The sequence below is a fragment of the Larimichthys crocea genome, chromosome III (genome assembly GCF_000972845.2).
Source record: "Larimichthys crocea isolate SSNF chromosome III, L_crocea_2.0, whole genome shotgun sequence".
In the NCBI taxonomy this organism is placed as follows: Eukaryota; Metazoa; Chordata; class Actinopteri; family Sciaenidae; genus Larimichthys; species Larimichthys crocea.
In genome coordinates, this window is record NC_040013.1 from 31,061,817 (window position 1) to 31,084,642 (window position 22,826).

General features: G+C 40.2%; 1 protein-coding gene across 5 annotated transcripts in view; it reads left to right on the forward strand.

Annotated features, from left to right (window-relative positions):
• Positions 1-1,345: 1,345 nt before the first annotated feature.
• The window catches only part of grid2 (glutamate receptor, ionotropic, delta 2), a 420,953-nt gene continuing 399,472 nt past the window's right edge, over positions 1,346-22,826 (forward strand). For all 5 annotated transcript variants that reach the window (XR_003462339.1, XR_003462340.1, XM_010731260.3 and 2 more), the window contains exon 1: positions 1,346-2,443. Coding sequence is in view for 3 of the 5 variants with exons in the window: in XM_010731260.3 (XP_010729562.1) it covers positions 2,356-2,443 (88 nt within the window). In the remaining 2 variants the exon portion in view is untranslated. The remainder of the gene's footprint in view (positions 2,444-22,826) is intronic.

The following is a 22,826-nucleotide window of genomic DNA, read 5'->3' on the forward strand; positions in this document are numbered from 1 at the left end:
GAATAAGTCATATCGAATTATGCAAAACCTCCAAATGGTTTTTAGCAAGTTGTATTTCTGGGAGCAAACGAATTAAAGTTTGATTACACAATGATTTATGCAACAGTTTGGGTATGAACGTTGAAGGTGTGTGCGTGTACATTTGCATGTTCATCAAGTGAATGTGTGAAATTCATCCATATTAATCAAATATATCTAGAAAGGTCCCGCCCTGAATAGGTTATCCTGTGAGATCAAATCAGTGTGACCAGAAAGGCACAAACTTGTCACTTGTTATAATTTCTCTTTTGAGTGGAACAAGAACCCAAAACCTTCTTCAATGTGTAAACCAAAAATACTTTCTGTCAGTGTTCAGGAGTCATTTATTCAGTATCACAGTCCACATGTTTTGAAGTATTTCATTCTGATGCATGCACAAACACTGAACATTGCAGCTTTGAAGTATTTTACCTTATTTTTATCTTCCAAAATATTTTTTGTTTACATTACGTTTGCTTTTTCTTATCTCTGTATTTTCAGCCACTCGCCTAACAAGAGATGTTCCCCTTCAACTTGAGTGGTTATATAAACATTTAATAATAAATCAATGGCGTCAAATAGGAGGAGTGAGAGCAGCTTTCACAGCATCGGTATCACTGTCAGTTTAATCTCCCGTTCCTTGAATGCATGCACAACAGTCAGACCAATGGCAGCCTCCTAATCCCTAATCCAAGGTCTGGGGCAGATTAAGAACCCTGGGGACTATCTAGCCCTTCTGTGAGGCAGTGATGGATAAATGGATGATAGCGGGTAGATGGACAAAGGGGTCGCAGGATAGTTGCAGGGTAAGAAAATAAGTTTGCACGGGATAGAGAGAGGAGTGAGCAGATGGTAGATACAGGGAAGGGTATGAAATCTGAAAGCACCCTGTCTCAGTATCTGAGTAATAAGGAACAACTAAAGAACCAATCAGAGGGAGAATTCCACAGGATTACCCTCAAACCTACAGGGTAAGGTTAATAGACATAAGTTAACAGATCCAGATAACCTTACATGTAATGAGCTATAACCAACCAGCACCCCCATCACCATCAACAGCTCTTGTTGAGGTGAGAGATAGACAGCAGGTCGATGGCAGATTGGCAGAGCCAAGATTGGCAGATTACCCCTCTCTTCATCTGTCTGTCTCTCTCTCTTTCTGCATCCCCCGCCCGCCCCGATAGGCACATGTAGTCTCTCTCTTTCTCCAAGGTAATTCCAGACAGTAGATGCGCGCCCCGGCTGGCAACTGCTGCTGCTCCTAGTTCCTGCCTCTTTCTCTCTCTCTCTCTTTCTCTCTCTCTCTCTCTTTTCTCTCTCCTGGGTCTCCTCCCTCTCTCCATTCCTCTCTCTCTCTCTCTATTCCTCTCTCTCTCTTCGACACGGACGCGGCATACCTCCTCTTCACCAGCCACCGTGCGTGCTGGGGCTGACGCGAGTACCCGCATACAGAGTGCGGAGTGCGGAGTGTCGTTGCGCGCGTCCTCGGTTAATTTTTCTCCAGATAGCCTAGCCTACATTTTTTCCCCCCCCTTCCTGACGCAGAAAGGAAGAGTGGCTTTGGAGCTCTCTTTCATTATATGTGTAAGAGCCCGTTCCATCCCGGTGTGTCTCTCATCTCTACAGGAAACTAGAGACAATTTCGGAATATGGTACCTCTCCGTGGTAATGCCATGTGACAAGGCTTTTCATCATTTGTTTCCCCTCCAACAAAAGTCGCCGTTCGTCTCTGTGTTCTGGCGTTGGTGGTATTCAAAGAGGAGCTAAGTGAAGGAAAAAAATAAAATAAAAGAAGCTCCCGGTGAAAATGGAAGTTTTGGCCGTTGGCTTGGTCCGCTGAGGCTGCTGCTGCTGCTGCTGCTGGTTTGGTGATTGGTGCAGGGGGGAAACTGCGTCGCCAGGTCTGAAAGGCTGGGAATCACAGGTCATTATAACAGGACCTGCTTTTCAACAGAACTAGGTTTTCCCTCACGTCATCGAACCGTTAAAGATTTATTCCTTTAAATGAGCGGCCACATCCTCCAACCCCTCAGTTCGCCTTAACGCGGCGGCGTTTGGATGCGGTTTGTTTTCTCTGCGGCTCAGCGTCTCTCCGATCGCCCAGAATATGATTTAATGTTGTGAGGAATTTCAACAGGGTAACAGTCTGTGACTACCCGGGAATCTCTACTTATTTTCCTCCACAGACAAAGGCAGATATTACAGGGAATTTCCTTGACCGCCCTACAGATGGACTAAAAAAAAGAAGCTTCGGTTCTCGGGATTTTAACTCAGTTCGCTCTCACTCAGAGAGCTGTGGTTTTTCTCTGCTTTTGGGGGGAAATATCTCTGGACAACATGAAAGTTATCTCGGCTTTGTTGCTCGTTGCCGTTTTTTGGAGCCAGGAGTGGAAGTCGGCGATCTCGGATTCAATCATCCACATCGGTGAGTTACTGCGCTTTTCTCTCTCTCTCTCTCTTCTAATTCGCGGCCACAATAAGGCTCTGTGTGCGTCTTTCTGGAAACAGATTGGAGGTTTCAGCCTTGATATGCGCTGCGCCGCTGAAATCACAGCATTGCTGCTGATCTATTTGACGCCCTGTGGTATTTAGTGAATGTACATTATTGCAATCACGGCTCAGATGCCATACTTAAAATAGGTTTCAAACAGAATGTTTGGCACATCCACTTCTTTATATCAGTGGTGAAATAACGAACTAGAGATCTGTTATGCGCCATTATGGATAGACATCCTTTCAAATGAAGTTTGCATTTGAGTTGGGGGATTATTGATCATCAATTGCTTTTTAGTCGCTTAATATCCTTAATAGTCACATGAATTGATCGATAAAGGACATTAATGCCAAGTAAAAGGACTGCACTTAGACGTTTCCTCGGGATTTTCGTATCTAATAATGGCTGTGTGCGCACAGGATGCGCGAAAAACAGGTGGTTTAAGATGTCGTGATGTTGCCCTACATGGCAAAATGATTACCCTGGATGGCAGCAAATTTTCTGTAGATTTTCCTTAAGCACAATGGCATTACCACCTTCCGTCGTGAGCTCACTGCAGTGCCAGGAGGAGGGGAAAAAAGCATTTTATGTCCTAACGTCTTTTCCGCCTTCCACCACCACCGGCATAGTGTGGCACTGTTGTGTTGAGCGTGATTTCGACATCAGGGAGCGTATTCTTTTAGGCGATGTAGCAGCGCCTCCGGCTCCGACAGAGAGAGGGGGAGAGAGAGAGAGAGGGGGAGAGAGAGAGAGAGCGAGAGAGAGGAAGAGAGCGTGTCTTGCAGGATAAGATGAGGACGCGAGGTGGTGGTGGGCACACATAATCGTTGCACAACTTGGTGGCCTCGAATGGGCGATAGACCAGAGAGAGCAGTGTGTAGGTGCATGAGAGTGACGGGCAAACACACACACACACACACACACACACACACACACACACACACACACACACACGCACGCACGCATACACATGCACCAAGAGCAAGATAAGCACCTGTCCATGTTGAACTGTTGTTTGACTGCATTATGCACATGGATCACATCCATATTTTTACAGACAGACGCATGCACACACACACACACATGTAACACAGTATAAACCACCAGTCTAAGCCACTGCATTAGCCTGCCAGGGAAGGAGGACTGGCCTGTTTGATCCACTTAGGCCGTGGCCAGCTGATTTACAGAGCAGACCCCAGGCCAATTTAGCTGCTACCTTGACGCAATTTGCCAAGAGCTGGATCATTCCGAGGTCTTGTCTGGGCTCTAGACCAAGCTGATGGTTCATATCAGACTTACAGCAGCAGCATTGCCAAATGACTGAGATTTACACAGGTCAATTCGATGGTGAATGTTTCGTTACGTAATTTGCCCACAGTGGGAAAAGGCAGGTGGTACGCCAATCAAACCAGGTAGAAGCCTCTTGTTGGCGAAACAAAACATTGCCGATGATGTTAGTTATGAACTAACAGTTTAACTGACTTCCCAGTTTTGTTTCAGTATTCAAATTGGGTCACACAAATATTTACTGCAGAACAGCTGACAGTGTGAAGTCACATTGGGGCAAAAGCTTGACAGTAGGTACAGGGCTCTAAGCTGTGTTCATAGCCCTACAGGAGATAGCAGTGTAATCCACTGGTGACAGATCACCCCATGACTGGTTGGTTTGATCCCTGCAGCAGCCACATGTTCTGCAAGTGTCTAACAGCAAGACACTGAAAAGTTCACCGTACCTCACTGTAAGTTTCTTTGGATTATTAGCAATGTGACTAAAACCCCATTGGTTATGAGACACTTTTAGGCTCACTAAGACTACGACAGGACTCTCAGCTATGTAGGCTAACTGCACCGAGGTTCTTGTCAGCTACAGAAACTGGGTCAAGGTTCTCTATATGTACAGTGACTGCTCCCTGTTCTTTATATCTAGGCTAACTGGGACTATATTGTATAAATATAACCTTTCTGAAAATATGAATCTGATTTTTTAATTACTGACTAAGGAGCCTAAGCTCAAATGCCTGTATTATTATGTTTATGTGAAGCTCTGTTGTAAGTCTACAACAGTATAACCATAAGCAATCCATTAGCTCCTGAAAATTCAACACATAATAACACAATAGCAAACTTAAACAGCCCCTTTTCAGTGTTTGTCTGTCTGCCTATGTATATATATACATAGTAAATGTAAAGATGGATGACTACGTCATGGTGCACTGTATTAGACCAGTCAGTAGTTGAAATTAGGCTCTCCAGACATGGGATTTACAGAAGTGGAGGCTCTGAAATCACTTCCACTTTGTAACATAATCCATACAAATCCCAGATATATGTTTGAGGAGCAAATTTAGTGACATGGATAATGAGAAAGCTCCGCAATTCCTCTTTTGACCCTGTAGCGAAAAACCATGCCAGTGAGTGGTTTCCAATTAGTAGAGTAGACACTGAATGCTGTGCGTAGTTTATTGGTTGGCTGAATTTGTTCCTGGTTAGTTACAACTTAATTTAAGCAGTGTGTTCTGGCTTACCACCCCGCATAAACAAGCATATGTGCATGTAAATCTTTGTGCGAGTGTGCTTTAGGACAAGGGATAAGTGTGAGCGGCTGGTTGGTTGGTGTGATTTCAGTCTTTGTCTTTTTTCCCCCTCGCTCTCTTCCACCGTAATCAATAGTTCATTTCCAATGCAAGCCACAAGTACTTTAAATCACAACAAAAGGTTATCACCCCAAAAACAATACCTTTTTTTTCTCATTCTGCCTCTCACTCACACTCCATCCCTCACTGATCACCTCCTTATCCACACTTCTTCAGCAGACTTTGGAAACAGCAGATAAGCAAGGACATGAATGTGGAAACAAGTATGGGCAGAAGTTTTATGATTTGCTATCATTGTTTTCTCACAAAAGCTGGTATTGTTTCATAGAAATAGGAGCCACAATAACAGTCCAGTGGTTCTGCATGTCAGAATTATGCGAGCAGAAATAATTTATATCCCTTAAGACCAGTCCAGTTTATTTCACGTCTTCTGTGCGACTCATACAATGCTAATCTGAAGTTCGTGTGTGTGTGTGTGTTTGCATCATATTGACTTAGGACTGCATGAGAAAGGAAAAAAGTACTATACCCAGCAGGCGCATCACACTGACATGTCAGAAGTAATCCCCTTTTAATCTCTTTGTTGCTGCTAAAGATGGAATGAGAGAGAGAGAGAGGGAGAGAGACGGGCAGGCAACAAGAGATGTATATCAAAGGGAAGAGATAGAAGATAGAAAGAGAGAAACCAGAGGAGAAGATAGACTTTGCTTTGTCATCACCTACCTATTTTTAGCATCTCTATACCTCAAACATGTGCCATCTTATCACAGTTGCCTTTATTTCTGTGATACTAATAGCAGTGACTGGCAGACGGTTTTCATCCTGCGCTGTCCAGGCATTAAATGTGATTGAGCTGCTGGCGAGCTGGCACAGCCGCCTCACCCGTCTTCCCCTTGCCCTGTCTCTCTTTTTCTAATGATCAGCATGCAGAAGGAAGGGGGGAGTCCGCTTGCCTCTTAGCCCTGCATCGTGTCTTGCATGGCAATGGTCCTCTGATTCATGAGGGCGGTTCGTATGGATTCTGCATGTGTGTGCGTGTGTGTGTGTGTGTGTGTTAGAGAGAGGGAAAGAGACACGTACTGAGAGACAGAGACAGAGTATGGTAGTGCGCATGGTTGTGTGTGTTCTCTATGAGTTACACTCAGAAAGTCACTGTGATTTATGGAGCCAGATTAAGTCCTCACTTCAGAGCCGCAGCGGTTTTTAGCCATGTAGTGTGTCGGAGTGCATCCAATGGCTCACCATGCATCACAGATCAGAGAAGGAAGCCAGCATGTGAGCCTGGTACACAACTGGTTCAAATTATATATTTCACATTGGCACTTCTACCTCTCTGTCACCAACGTCCACAGACCCTTCTGATACCAATCACCGAGATACAGTATATTGGATTTGTCCTTGCTGTACTTATGAGCTTTAATGCTTGGTCTGAGCCTGCAGATTAATATCATCCATAGCTGTTCACACACTTCAAATGCCAAGGTTACATGTGACACAATGTCTTTATCTAATATAGTCACATACAGTATTACAGATCCCTGTATGGTCACGGTCTCTGTCTTTTCTCATTGCTCAAGGCTAGATCACAGCAAAGTAGAAATTGAATGAATGAACTTGGGTGAACAGAAAAGGAGGAACCACAACCAATTTAAAGGTTATAAAAATGTGCAATTACTAATGGAAGACGGTGTAAGCTGTTCTTGCATCTGCGTCATGTCATGCCTTGTTCTGTTGTTCCCATCAGCATGGCCTGCAATAATGTGACATGCCCCTATCTACAGTATTATACCTGAAGGCATAGTCAGAGACTCAATGGGCTTCATTTATCTTGGAGTGCATTGTGAAAGTTGTACTGGACACAGTATGAATACATGCATTAGAGAACACTATAAATCATAATGGCCACAGGCCATGTTATCTTTCATTAGCCATTAGTCAAGTTTACACATCACAAAGCTGAAAACTGAAAATTTAAAGCATGGCACTCTGTAGAAAGGAGGGCAGTGTGGCATATTTGTATACGATAACTTAGACTATGTTATCACTTGTTGTATTACTCAGTGCATCAAGATATGATTAGAAATCTGAGACATTTGACTTGTCGCAGAATTGGATGGATGAGTGTGACATCAGACCTAATTACTGAGATTCATTCATTATCCCACAAGCTCCCTAGTGTTGTTGTTTAGCCAGCTGTTGTTTATTGACCCACAGCATCTATGGTAACTCAAATGACAGCTAATGATTGATTTAACTGTTTTAGACATTTCATAGTTCCTGAAATATTCCAAAACTCTGGACGTTTTTTTAAGAGCTGCAAAAAATTTGACTTGCTCTTTGGATGCAGATTAAACCAGCGGTGCATGGACTACATTACTGATGATACACAAAATTAGAACAGTAATTAGTTTTTAGAAACATTTTAATGAAGATTTCTCTGGGAGACCCACGTCATTTAGATGAAAGGGACAGGCAGAGTTCAGTTGAGGTGATGAGGAGGGGATCAGTTTTAGATTATTGGGATTTATGCAGTCTGTCTGTGGGGCTCTGTCCCTTAACAGCTGTGATTAAAAGAATCATTTAGATGGAAAGAGTTGAAAGACCGAATGAGAGGTTTCCATTATTTGTGGGGTGAGGAAATAAGGTGGACAAAGCCAGAGAGGGAGATTTGTCCTGACATGGCCTGGTTTTTCTTTCACTCTTGTGGTATGCTAGTCTTTTCTATAGAGAAGGATTTCTAAACATCTCAGGGTGTGTGTCTGAATGGCTGTTCCTGCTTGGTTTTGTCCATGAGTTTCACAGCTGTCAACACTGCTTCCTCTCTTCAACTATCAACTTCTGTTTGTGTGTGTGTGCTTGCACACATGTATTTTAATCTGCAGTGTCTGTTATGTACCAGTTCAGAAGTGTGGGGGGTGGGAAATGTGTATTAAATGCTTCACATTTTTTAAGTTATACATCTACAATATGAGTGCTGACAGATGTGCTGGTCCATGCTTTCTTGGACTTTGAAGATTCAGCACCTCACCTGTGGAGATGAACACTGGAGTTTTTTGTGTGTGTGTGTGAACATGATTTACAGAGGTGTGAACTGTGTGTCTGGTTTGTGTATGTTTGTGTGTGGTACTTGAGATGGCTGTGCATCCTCTTGTGAAGGAAAGAGACAGACAGCAGCTCTGACGTCTGTGCCTGGTCACTGAGGCAGAACCCCTAACCAGGCCACAGAGACACGTGTGTGGAAATGTGTGTTTATGTGTGTATTTCAGAGTTTGAGATGGACCGACAGGTCACTGTGAGAAGTATGATTGCATGTCTGGGGTTGACTGCAGATCTAGGAGAGTAGAGAGAGCCCAATCCTGCCCAAGGTGCTTCATTTCACCACAGCAGTCAGTGATGCAGGTAGAACAGACCAGATGGTCTGGGAAGGACTTGTACAACACAGCCCGTTGTTCCCAGATGATTGTATTGTTCGTTTGTGTTCATCCAGTCGTCACACGCAAATTCACACACCCATTTATGTCTGAGGACAACAACCTTTGTTGTGCACCAGAAGAAGTGTCAGCTTGCGTTTTGTGGATAGTGACTTGAAGCGCTCCCGTGAGCACAGATACATGCATATAGAGAACACATACACACACACACTGTATATATCCAAAATATTAAAAATGTAAGGGCAGACTTTTGCTCCAGTGTTTTACTCCTAACATTGTTTTTTTAATGAATGAATACATTTTCAATGGTCAATGTTTTGTTTGAGTACAGAAAAGTTTGTGTGTGTGTGTGAGATTGACGTGCTGCAGTCCCTCCTTCCCGTATGACTCGCCGTGACACAATTTTACAGCAGCTCGTAATATGTTCAACTCTCCAGCCAGGGGTTCTGTCTCACTCTGAGGAATCAGGATCACAGTATTTTGCAATTTTAATTCAGAGACAAAATACAAATACGCTAAACAAACAGTGAAACTCTGTGGAGTTGTATCATTTGTATGCAGTGGGTCTTTTTGAGAAGAATTCTTGGTTTGTATTAGGTCTATGTAATCATGCTAATGATGAGAGAAACTTCAAAGGAAAGTAGAATTTTCCTGTCATGGACTAAACATTACCAAGACAGTATGGCCTTTATCCATTCTGTACTTCCTACACTCACGCAGTCGGGTGAATATTTACAGCTGCCCTCTCCTCCCTTTATGGTCATGTCCGCTCTTAACCTGCCAACACAAAGTCTCCCAGCATCTTTGCTGTGTCTCACTGGGCCAGAGGGTACCACGAATGCGCATAAAATTAGTTTTTGTTTGTATGTTGCATTTCTGTGATCTCAGGACAAATGTGTATGAGCATCTTTATGCATTAAGTGGTAAGCACACTGCCTGAACTTGCATGCATAACAAAATGCTTGTTTCTGAGCACATCTGTGTGTATGGGCATATGCCAGCATTTGTATATTTATTTGTCTTCATGCACATATGTGAGTGCTAGTTTAATTTGCTGGTAGTAATTCTCTCTCCTCTGAATGATTTCCTCTTCGAACAATTGTGGCCAGATGCTTTTCATAGCACTATAAAACACAGAAACCATGGCACTGGCATGCTTGTTCCATTATGTGCAGACACGCACATAAACAAAAAGCATGTTGACTCTCTCATACAGACAGCAGTGTGCACAAGATGCACTCACACACAGTCACAAAACAACATGCTCACTACCAGACACATACAACACTTTTAAATCCAAGGAACATTGCCCTTATAGCTTTTCTTTGCTTTATTCATTCATAAATGATTCATTGAGTAGTTAAGCTTAGGGGTGTAATAGTGCACAAAATTTACTGTTACTGTAGCTATGTACCTTGGTTTTGGGGTCATGGTTTGGTATATTTTTGGTACAGCAGGGGAAAAAAAGGAAGAAAATAAAATATTTTTGTTCATTTATTTTGAAAAACATAAACATGCAACCATGGCTCATTGGCCATAGTTTCTATTGTATAAGTTAAGGTACCACTTACTTACTTGAAGCGAATGGTTTGTAACGAATATGCCTGCCGGTAAACCCGTAATGAAGCGCATAGATCGTTGGCCATGAACTTTGTTACACTACAGCATTTCCAATATGCGTGCAGGCATGCACACAGTCATGGTTTTAAACTCACACACAGAGAAATCAATCCTTGTTTATCCTTATGAATTAATAAATCCAGGAATTTGAAGAAAAACACAAGATTTTGAATAGAACAGATATGAAGTAAAGCTGTATGTGGTTTAGGTAAGCAACGTTATCAACTCACAAGATAGAAAAAAAAATGTATGTGTAATTATGCCAAAGGCTGCTGAGAAGTTAATAAAATCGTTTCACTTTTGTTGTATTTTCTCATCATTCGCATCATACTGTATGACCAACTGTGCCCTGCGTGTGAAAGCTTCACAGCCTCCATTAATCACACCACAAATCATAAGCCTACACCTTGTTTACTGAGCAAAGTTTACATAATAATGGATTTACAATCTCTAATAATTTCACGCTTTAGCTTCTTATTCCCACAGCACAACCCTCTTCATATGTACAGAAGTCTTGTTAGCAAATGGTAGAAAAATATTATTCATTCTTGGATGCATTGTTTGAAAAATTTCAACACTGAAGAAGTCATTTTAAAATAGTACTTTACAAATAGATTAAGGCATTAGGCAGTGTCCTTGTTTAGGACCCTAGTGGCCTGAGGATAGAAGCTCTTCCTGAGCCTCTCAGTGCTGGCCTGGTGTATCCGGAATCTTCTTCCTGATCACAGCAGGGAGGAAGGGCTGTTATCCGGTGTTTGAGATCCTTAATGTTTCTGCTTCTTTTTGCAGCATTTGGCACAGATGTCTTTGAGGAAGGGTAGAGCACCACCTATTATACATTCATACCACTCTTGCAGTTTTGCTCATTTATGTTGATGATGTGGCGGTCATTGTTTTGACACATGCATGCAGGTTCTTTAGTTCCTTTACATAAGCCTTTTCAATTATTATCATTTTTTTCTCAGTCCTATTTTAGATGTGTCATCAGCAAGCTTGACAAATGTATGGGCACAATCGAGTGTACAGGGAATACAGCAGGAGACTCAAAACACAGCCTTGGGGTGCTCCAATGTTAGGGATGAGGGTAAATGAGGTGTTAACAAAGAACAGGATGAATAATTGGGATATAACATATGGACTAAAATAAAAATGCAATCCAATTTTCTCACTAAACTTTTTTTGTTTTGTATTTTGATCATGTTTAGAAATATAGTTAGAGTTTGAATAGATGGCTGCATAACTCCAGATGTATTGCACTGCTGTGCCTAATCTGTACTGTTTGGTTGATCTTCACTTGTTCTGTGGTCACATTATGTATAGTAAATTCATGCCGCATATGTGTGCATGTGCTCATTCCTGTTAAATATTGATAATTTCAATTTGTCCCATCATAAATCTTTCCACAGTTCTGGTCTGTACCCACTGTTGGTTCTTTTTATTGTACTCTTCTCCAACATTCTCTACTTTGGATTTTTTTTTCTTTCTCACTCTTGACTCAGGATCAACATCTCAAGAGGTAGACTAGTCTACAGTCTCCTTCATTCTCTCTCATCCTCCTCCTCTGAGCTGGTCCACTTTAGTTGTATTCTCCTTACTTGTACTGAATCTCTGGTATTTCGCCCCTCCCTATTTCTCTGGTCTCCCTCTCTCCATCTCTCCCTTTCATTTCCTCATCCCCCTTGATGCTCAATAAGCTGTCAGTGATTACAGAAACCTGCATCAGAACTGAGAGGTGTTAAACACTTTGATAAGCATTGCTGTGGAAACGTAATGTGCTGTTTGTTTGTTTGTCTGACACACTTGGCAACACGTCACAAAGCTGCCTGAGTGTGTCCATCTGGACTGTAGCTTTCAGTGTGGACTACCTTTAGAGTCTGAAAGGTAAAATCAACAGATTGAGTGGGAGAGATCAGTAAGAGCAACCATTTGCATATGGTTTGCATTTTTGTATTTTGAATCCTCTCTCCTCTGAGTGCAGATACAGAGGAACTGACCACTTTTTTTCTTGCCCACATTAATAATTAAAGGCTAGCACTGCTCATCATCCCGACAATATTAGATGACTGTGCTTAGTCACTAATGTTGAACTGAATAAATTTTGATTCAACTTCTTAAATCAGAAATGAGAGGAAAGGTGAGAGCTCAATAGATGCAATATTATGCGCAGCCTATTTCTGTCCCGTTAATATAATGTGTTGAACCGCACATCAAATTCAACTAAACCAATTGTGTGTTAGTCATTGCTGGAATGGCCTCACTCACAGACCACAGCCTCCCTCCACAGCTGTAACCCTCATTAAATGACCTACTGCAGCCAAAGTGTCACTGAAAATGAAACACATTCACACTTGTTTTTGTTGCCTTTAGAGCCTGTGAAGTGAAAATTAATCTTGAGGTTTCAACATGGAAATCTGTGTGTGTCGAGCAAACTGAATGCACAGTCTGAAGCCTGTTGAGAATCTATGAATAGAGATGTTACACACTGGTAAAGGTAGTTTTTTTTATGTTACAATAAAAAGAAATGCACAGGCGTTAAGCACTGTCAAACACACGGAGTGTGCACTTAAAACACAAATCACTCCATGTCCATAGGCACATAATGTGCAAGGTAGATCAGATAATAAAAATAATACATGCTCTTCTATTCAATGCTCTAAAACGCACTACTAGTGGTCCAAAACTCCACTGATATAAAAGAATATGTTTCAAATAGATTCCAAGTGAATACATGAGACCCTTTTTTTTATTAATTTCACAATTTTCCCCCCATGTACAGGTTATAAAAACTCATGTACATTTCTGGCGAGTGGACTGTAGCCTATAATGCACCGCAGTAAAACTACCTCTCTGTGCATCCATGCTGATCAGCACACAGTAGATTGCAACAACACAGATCCTCAGGCTAAAAAGCTATACTGTGAAATGATTTATGCAGACACTACATGCAGTGCAAACAACATAAGGTAATAATAAATATGTTCGACAGACAGTAACAGTAGGAAGCTACATTTGGCTGTGCTGGCCTTTCAAACAGCACTACGTGATCAGAATTTGATACAGGCCCAACTGTACTACTGTATTGTACAGTAGGTATACTGCTATGTTTGTACAGCAGCATGTCTGATCATCATTAAAAGTCACGATTCAGACTTGAGCATACAGCAGTATTTTACAACAACCATTTCCCCCACGTTTCATATGCAGGATGTGTTTCTCTGAGGGGATGTATAGCTCTTGTCTGTAGCTCATAGTAAATCTACAAGTGGTTGTCTCTCAGCTGCTCCGACAGGACAGAAGTTACAGCTTCATAATAGCTTACAAATTTGTATCCTCAAGCAGGTCGAATAAAAACTTCATTGTTATTTACAGCAATGAATTCCATCGGGACTGGTAGCAAGGAGGCTAGCATATTGATTACGGCTGCATTTTTGTGCTTATTACGCACTCACTGTTGTAGTTACAGTATCCAGATTAAAGGGGTTGAATGTTAGGTGCTATAGGAGGGTCCTGGGAAATGATAAGCTGTTTTATGTAAAGCCTGTGTTCTAGACTTTGTCGTTGTAATGCGTTGCTGGAAGTCATCAGCGCTACTGCTCAGACCAAATTTTCTATTATTGATGTTCTTCAAACTAGAACAATCATTGTTAAAGATATATGCTCAGTGTATCCCTTGAGCCTAAACATCTCTGAATCCATATTGAAACCAGCCATCATTAAAATTTATATTAAACTAATGCATTTATATATGCTTCCTGCTACCATTTTATTCCTTATGGCATTGTTCTGTATCACACAGAAGTGGTCGTACCTCATGATTCCAGACCAGGAGCCCCTATAGACGTGTTAGTTCAGAGTACAATAGAGTACAACTAGTACTTCTTGAAATGGAATCTGTTCTTGAGACAGCATCATTACAACCGGACAGCCCTCTGGGCTCTCATTCTCTCACCCCCTTTTGCTTTTCACTTGTTTTTCCTTTACTACACTGTGTCAGCCTCTCTCCTCTGCACGCCCCCCCTGCCCACACATACACCGTCTTCACTCCAGGCTCTTTAACCGTCTGCTGCCCTACAATTGCAGACTGTGAAATTCACATCTCTGTTTTTCTCTTTATCAAGCTTGTATTCTGCTCTTCCATTGTCCATTCTTTTTGTGTCTTTTTGCTGTCGTTCTCTGTGAATATCTGTGAAGTGTATTCTACTTGTTACCAGCTTCATACATACATGGTGTTGGAGTCTCTGTGATTTCATAGCTGGATTGATTTATACAGTGAAAAAGAGAGTCTGTTCTGCAAGTGGAGTCAGAGTAATTGCCTCTTCTGAATCTCTGTGTTATGTACTGTACTAAGGACTACAACTTCACTAATACCAATACTCAAGTGCTGTCACAGACTCACAGTGTAGCTCAGCTGGAAGTAGAAAAAAATTTGACATGTTAAACTCAGGAACATGCTGCAAATAGAGACTGTAGTCTCTACTAAAAACACGAGATTATGTTTGCACTGTTACAAATCTTCGTAGATCTTTTTCATGGCATGCATTTTGACTAGTCATAGCAGGAAAAGCCCAAGTACTGTACAACTAATAACCTTAATGATGACTTGGGTTTATTTAAGTGTCTTAGAAAGCCCCACATGAGCCATCATTCGTAATACCTGTGTCCTCATTATCAGTGTTTCTCTGCCATTGTTTTTGTAACACAAAATAGCAAGAAAGTATTCTCAGAATTATATCAATTATGTTTTAAACAACGTTTTGTCTAAGATTTATGCTCTACAACTATAACTTTGTAAAACGTGTATCGTAAAGCACTTTTTTTTTTAATAAAGTAAAATGCAAAAGATAAAAAGAAGAAACATAGACCTGCCCCTACAATAAGTCAGATGCTTCCCTTTAAATGCAGATGCATTTAATTATTTTTGCTACTAGTTTTATTTACCCCATGTCTCAGCCTCCTGAGCCTCTAGCTCATCGTTATTCATGCAGATAGCCTCAATAAAATGTGAAGCTATAGAATACTACTGTGTGAAGTGTAGCCTTGCAATTCTTCTCTGACCTGAGGGAAATCTGTGTACTATAAGCAATGTGCCGTCTTGGATTAACAAGTGATAGGACTCTTGAAACGTTTACACTACATCCACCAAGTGAATTCTCCACTAATACATTTTGGGAACCATAGTGTCAAAAGGCAATGTTCGGATGAGTATAATTGGAATATCTTTGTTTTGCTTGCTCTCTTCAAAGCACAAATCACCGTGAGGGGGAGAGAGAGTGTGTGCTTACTTTACCTCTGTTATTTATAACCATTATTCACTTGACTGAAAATATCTCTTTGCTGTATTAAATAAAAGAAGAATTAGAACAGGCTACTGGTAATCCTTATGCAAATGTCTTATTCAATTACACTGTGGTCCTGAGCATAAGTCTTGTAGCTAAATCTTAAAAAAGTTAAGCTGCAAATCCTCTTTAGTCTGATGGTCCCAGCTCTAGTCGTGAGGATATTGTTGTTTTTGGTCCTATTAATTCCACTGATTTCCGGTGACCTGTATGTGTGTTGATGTGTGTATCTGCGTGTGCAGGAGAGAGTATGAGTGGGCGTTTTTTGTGTATGCATATAAACTCTTGTAAGGAAAGGTCACTGTGACTTGTATTCCATTCCCAAATCATCTATCATTATCCAAAAACTATAGTACACACACACACACACACACACACACACACACACACTTACTCACTCACTCACTCACTCACTCACTCACTCACTCACTCACTCACTCACTCTCACTCTCACACACACACACACACACACACACACACACACACACACACACACACACACACACACACGTATTTAAGGGAGTTAGCAGAGAGAGCTTAGATCAGGACATGCACAATAGGACAATGCTGTAATTCAGGAAAGATTTAGTGGTGAGAGTGAGAGCAAGAGTGGATTAGTATGTATTGTGGCTACATTGCAGCAAGAGTCCAAAGTCAACATACAGTACTAAAGTAGAATCAACACAAAATAGAGCTGTGAAACTAATGCATGTTCTTTTACCGATGGCCATAATGTAGTGATTTTTTTTTCTCTTAATCTTAGATTTATGCTCCGATTATTGCATTTTCATGCATCTGTGAAGACTTTGGGTGCATTAATTCATTGTGTCAACAAAATGTTTCCTTAATGTAACATCAAGTTAATGTGATGCATACAGGAGCGGTACCTCAAGGAAATATTTCATCTTCATTTAAAATAAATGTAATAGAAATGAAGAACAAATTTTAAATAGGTTTCGACAAATTAAACTGGAAATAATAGATGGATGCAAGTGTTGTGTATTTTTCTGTTTGTATGAATAAACAGACATCACACACTAGAAGCGGTAGGCAGTCAGCTATTTATGCACACATACACGGATACTCCACCACTATTGAAGGCCCTCCTGTCTTGGCTGTGCGGCTCAGCAGAGAAGCAGAATATGAGAACAGACAGTCTTATTTTTCCATCTCCATGTAGATGCTCAGGGTTATACACATTGGACAGCCATCTAACCCTAGTGCATTACTGTGCAGTCAAACGAAATCAGCCGTGTGGGCATGCTCTCATACTGTACGTGGGACTGTTATAAGGGTCACCTCAGTGCACGGTGCTCTGTATAGTGTGTTTAAATGTGTGTATGCTTGCGTGTTTTAACATGCTGCAAATGTACTATGAAAGTGTGCCTGCGTATATACTGTACGTTCATTTTTTAGTGTTTGTGTGTGCACTTGGAGCCTATGACTATGAATATATGCAGTACTCAGGGGGGGAAAAAACAGCGTAATTAGCCTTAGTTTCCTTAGGGGAAATTACAGCACTCTTGAAATATAGCCCTACTGGAGAGAAATGGTTGAAGCAAGAGGTTACATGAAATGGGAAAAGGGAGCCAACATTATACATTTCAGTGGGAAGTGGCTAAACAGCAGCTAATTATGTAGTAACGTTTAAAAGCTCCCATCAGTTTTGTTTGATTTGCCTTCAGTCACATTTGTCAAGTTGTCAGAGAGATGTTCAAGCAGAGGTTTGAACTTGACGCATTGTTATTTTGATTTGATTTGGTATTGACCAGATTTGACATGTTTCGTGCCGCCCTTATACTTGGACTTAAAAAACCTGTCCCTGGTTGAGTTTAAGTGCTATAATATGTAAGAAGCTGTCATACAGTTGAAATTGGTCTGATGTGTGAAAGTACAAATGGTTATTGTCGAGTCTTTGTTGGCATTGTCAGCTCGGGGCGACGTGTCTGTTCTACAGTAGCTGGGTTTGCATCGCCTATAGTTGTACCCAAAATAATGCTTCCTGGAATGATCTGTACATTTTCAGAATACAAGCCTGGGGCCTATATTTATGGTGATTCTGTCATCGCAGTAATTCTTCTCTGGATTACTGTATGTGGCAACAAAACGCTAGACGGACTTTCAAAAAAAAAAGAGAGGATATCTGCTTAAACAATACTAACACCTTGTATAGTGGAAAACTGAGACATTTTAGCAAAGTCTCTTACTTGTTTTGTGTTGTCATGCATATTAAGTAACAGCTGTCATCTTACAACAAAAAGGAGCAACAGCATATTTCATGCTGTGGCCTTAGGACATTTGGTTGTTATACAATGGATAGTGACTGTAGTCTGAGGGGAACGCCTTTGGCAGAGTGAAACAGGAATGGTAGTGTACATGCTCTTTCAGAACTGCTATCTTCTGTCGGTTAAGCTGGGCTCCTGCCTTTGCCAGCTGCCTTGGGTGGAAATATTCAGCTTTGCATTGATAAGCAGCTGCTCTTTCACATTATGCCAACTTCTGTGCGTTTCTGCTCTACACCCTGTTGTGCTGAAGTATTCTGATGGTTGTGGAGGACAGTTATAGGTCATTTCATGGTTCAAATGAGATTGTGTATCTATGTGGGGGTCGTAGTTTAATTTTGTGGTTTCCAGAAGATCCAGAGGGTGACATGACCTTTTAAGAAGGAGAAAAAAACCCATTTATTCCTTGTGTAAAAAAGCAGCTTCCTCCATCCTCACAGATGAAGAGACCAACCTAGATTACAATAGATTACATTTAATAACTTTATTAACATTAATGAACTTTTTTCTGTAACTGCACATATAATGCAATTCCATCGTATGTTGTTAACTTGTCTAATGACATTATATCACAGCTTTCACAACATTTTAATAATAATGTAATGAGTGTGATGCACAAAGGAAAGTAAACAGGAAACAAGAAATATTCAAAGGGAAATGTTTTTCACCGGTGTCAGCCAGAACAGATTTTCTTCCTCCAGGACAAACAGGAAGGAAGAATAAAAGTTATGAATTCAAATGCTCCTTCTCCAGAACCGTGAATCAATTTTTTTTCTGAGCCAATACAGCTTTTAAGTGTAAATATCCTCCACAGAAATCATGTGGGCTGTCTTTTGAACAAAAACTTTATTTTACCTTTTTGCACACAATTGTGTTTTTTTTTGTTCGTTAAATATTACATGGATATTCTGATACATTTTTGATGCCTTTATAGATAAATCTAACAGCCAGTGGAAACAATGGATACAGTGGAAATAAATAAGACATTAGTTAGTCAGTCTTCTGTGTACGCCTATCTCCTACCACAAAGCACAGTTTGTGCTATCATACCTGGTAACTGCCTCTGTATGTCTGTGTCACCGTCTGTTTCCACAATGGTAGGGTGAAGCATTTGCTCACAGCAGAGGGAAGGAAAGGAGAAAAGGTCTCTGTCATCCTGGTCATTTCTTCGAGAAGAATTAGATCTGGGGCAGCTGAACTAGATCTGTGAAGACGTTTCACTGCTCATCGAGAGGCTTCTTGGGGAGACCCAGGTATCTAGCCTAGGGTATCGTTGACCGGGCCATTGTTTCTACTTAGTTCGTTAGTGCTCCTTGTTGTTGTGGAAACTGTTGTTCGGGTCGATTAAAGTCACTTGGGCTCTGGTGTGAACGACTGTTGTTAAGGTCACCTGAGTGCTCCGGTGTGGAGGATGGTCATTGGAGTCACATGAGGCCAAGTGTGAACTGCTGTTCAATATCCTGGGAAGGAATGAAAGAACAACTCTGTAGGTAGAGAATAAGTGCTGTCTGAGTTCAACCAATAGAGAGACACTATGATAAATTTATAAAACACCTGTTGAACAACCAGGACACCAACTTTGGTCACTCTGCGCACTGTATGTCTATCTGTATGTCTTCAACATCTGGGTTGCTTTGCAGCCACACAGAGCTCCTTATAAGCGAGCAAAGATCCTAAGAAAGAAGCTGAGAAAATCGTTGATGAAAAGATAACATGACATTAGGTGTGCATTAAAATGGTGGCCAACATATGCAATCAGTCTGTGCCCACATAGACAGAAAATAATATAGACTGATAAAGATTCATCAGTATTGAGATAAAAACCTTTGCCATATCATCCAGCCCTACCAGTAGATTATTAAATATTATTGAATATGGAAAACTGCTTTGCATTCATCTGAAATTCTATTTTTAAATGATATGATTGATTTTAAATCTTATAATAAAGTCATTCTAAATTTTCATGAGGCCGGCACGTCCCTCCCTTCATCTGTCTTGGCAGGACATTAATGGGTCCTGATGAGGTGTTGATATCTACCTGCTTTGCCAACATACGTGCAAGGTGCTGCTGGCGCTTGTCATTGGCATCATGTGGAATGGCTATTAAGAGAGCCAACCTGATCTGCCTTAGCTGACAGCTGATAACAAATAGTATAAACAGGATGGGCTCGATTCATCATTTTCAGTCTAAGATAGATGCAGCTCCCATGCTAATTTTGAATGTCAGCTTATAATTTAACAACAAGTTAAATACCCTCCCACCGCCCCTAAAACTGGCTAATGCAGAGTACACTCTGATTTAATTTGTATTTCACTCACTCAAGCGGACATTTTCTTCATTTCGTAAAGTCAGAATTCAGGTGCAGTGATAGCTGGCTTAATGTCTTAATCCTTTCACACATTCACAGTGTACCTTCTTAAAGGTAATACTGCAAAAACACATTTTTGTTTTCTTAATGTCAGCATCAACATTTGCTGCCAAGGTAAGCTGTCAGCTCTTAATTAAGAGGCAGGCTTGATAATAAGTTGATAAATTCACACTCTGAAAGTGATATTTTTAATCTGCATCTGAATATATTGTTTGAATCCTAGAAAACAACAAACAAACACAGCCAAGTAAAAGTCAGCAAACCCAAGCACACCCATATTACAATGCAGAGAAAAATATAAAAAAATACAACAGTTTAAAAAGAAAAGTGTTAAAGGTTTTTATGTCTCGGGTGCCTTCATTTTAAATGTACCTTCACTTTAACCTCCCATTCTTTGTCTTGGGTGTGCCCTTCTTCAGTATATCTGACATAAAATACTAAACAAAAAGTCAAGTAGGGGCTTTTTACCCTCTCTTTATATCAGACCAAAGAGATTATGTGAAGTAGAAGCAGTATTTTCAGTTACTGGAACTTCAATAAGCTCTTTTTCATCTTTCTCAATCATGAGAGAGATGAGGGAAAAGAAAAGCACGTAACTATAAAATTCCCATTTTTCCTTATCTTGTGAAAACATTTGTATCACTACACTCTTAAAATGTCCGGAGCAGATCCAGCACAAAATGCCCTCCATAGGTAACCTTATTGGCGAATACATCTATCATAAAACAGCTTGGTTAGATTTTGAGTGGGAAAAGCAAGTACAAAACCAGGAAAATCCTTGAAAACTGCACTTTGCACTACATGAAGGTTACTGGCACATGTGCGACTGCTCCACGTCTGTTATTTACTGTAGACTCAGCCATATTAACTGCAGCTCACTAGTAGAAGATAGGCAAAAATTGGCCTCATTGTTGACATATTACAACCAGCAAAATGGTGCCCATATGCCGATGCTTCCACTTTAACCATATTGTTTATTTGTGAATTTTGAGTTCCCTGATGTATGCATTTTATGCCTTTTATTTTATCCAGTAAAGAGTACATTTACAATAGATTTTCTCAATTTGTTACTTAAAAACTAATTTAGTATTAATTAATTTTCACACGATGCACTAAAACACACCGCATTAATTGTGTCAGTTTAAAGTAAATGTTATGATAATGCGACCCGGAGTACAGAAGTGGAACAGTGTTGTGATGTTCTTGGCAATTCATAGCCCTAATTTGCTTCATACAGCTGTATGGTCTGTCTTTCGTTATGAAGACATCAGAAATAATTTACCAGTCCTTTAGTTCTTTTTCAGGCCTTGCTGAGATAAGGCAGATCCTCATAAGATATTTATGGGCTCTGTTCTTTAAATAAAATAAAAAAAGAAACAATGAGAGTTTTAGTTTTCATGAAAACTTGTCTTATTTCATTTTTTCAATTGAAAACTTTTCTTATACACTTTGTAAAACCCATAAGGCTACTTGAGCGGAATAATTTCATGGTTACATTTATAAATAAATTATTGAGACTCAACCAGGAGACAGAGGAAGGAAATTGAACCACAACTAGACAAAGAAGATGGAGTAAAAGAGAATGGAAGAGAGATAAAGTCAGTTTGGGACTCCACTGATGTCAAACATACTATGCAGATAAGATGAGCTGTCATTTGATCATTATGAGTCCATAATGATGCATAATTTTTCGAAAGCAGTGTTACAGACTGAAAACATTGCATAGCTCCTGGAGTTAAGACAGCTATGGGACAGAAAGGGAAAAATAGAGTTGGATGTCTCCAATACATATGAGTGAATTTTACCGATAAGAAATGTTAATTTGACATCAAACTGAAAAAAACGGCAACCAAAGGTTCACACAGCTAATTTCCAGAAGTTTTTATACAAAGCAAAGGTATGTCTTAGCACGTCCCATTTAGTAGAAGTCAACAAGGGAACATGGAGAGTTGTCGGAAATAAAAATTAGAACGCCTCAGTGGACCTCCTATCCGAGCAATCATGAAACCATTTCCAGATATACCCCATCATTTCTATGTGACTGGAATTATATTTTTTTCCATCTTAGTACACAAGCACAGAATGAGCAATACTAATCCATCCAGCCCACACTCATCATTTTTATTATTATATGACACTATTACTGACTGTAAAACAAAGAAAAGTGGCAAAACTGTAATTATGTCATGTTACTTAATGTATTTACTCTAACTGCTTCTATTTATCTGCAAATTGAAATTTTTTTCCATTAGTACTAAGCGGACATATATATATATATATATATATTTTTTTTTATGTGATTTTCTCACGAGTAGCTAAGCGCCAGGAGTGGTCCTTGAAATGACAGGAGAAGAGCAAGAATAATTAAAAAGAAAGAGGATATGTTTGCAGGAAAGCCCAAAACAATAATCAAATAGATGGAAGATTAAAGAGCGGTAAATATGAGTGGAAACAGTAGTGAGGTTTATATTCAGTAAGATGTGTACCGTCCATCACTAAAATTGGTTAATTATTTTTTCATATGTAAATTCTATAACAAACAAATGTGATAACATATTATTAAAAATTTAATGTTTGACAAGGATAGGAAGACTTGGGGCAAACACACTCATTTTCATTAATATAAAAAAACAAAAACAAATCAATAAAACTTGATCAGAACAAGATTAAAAAATAATCCAA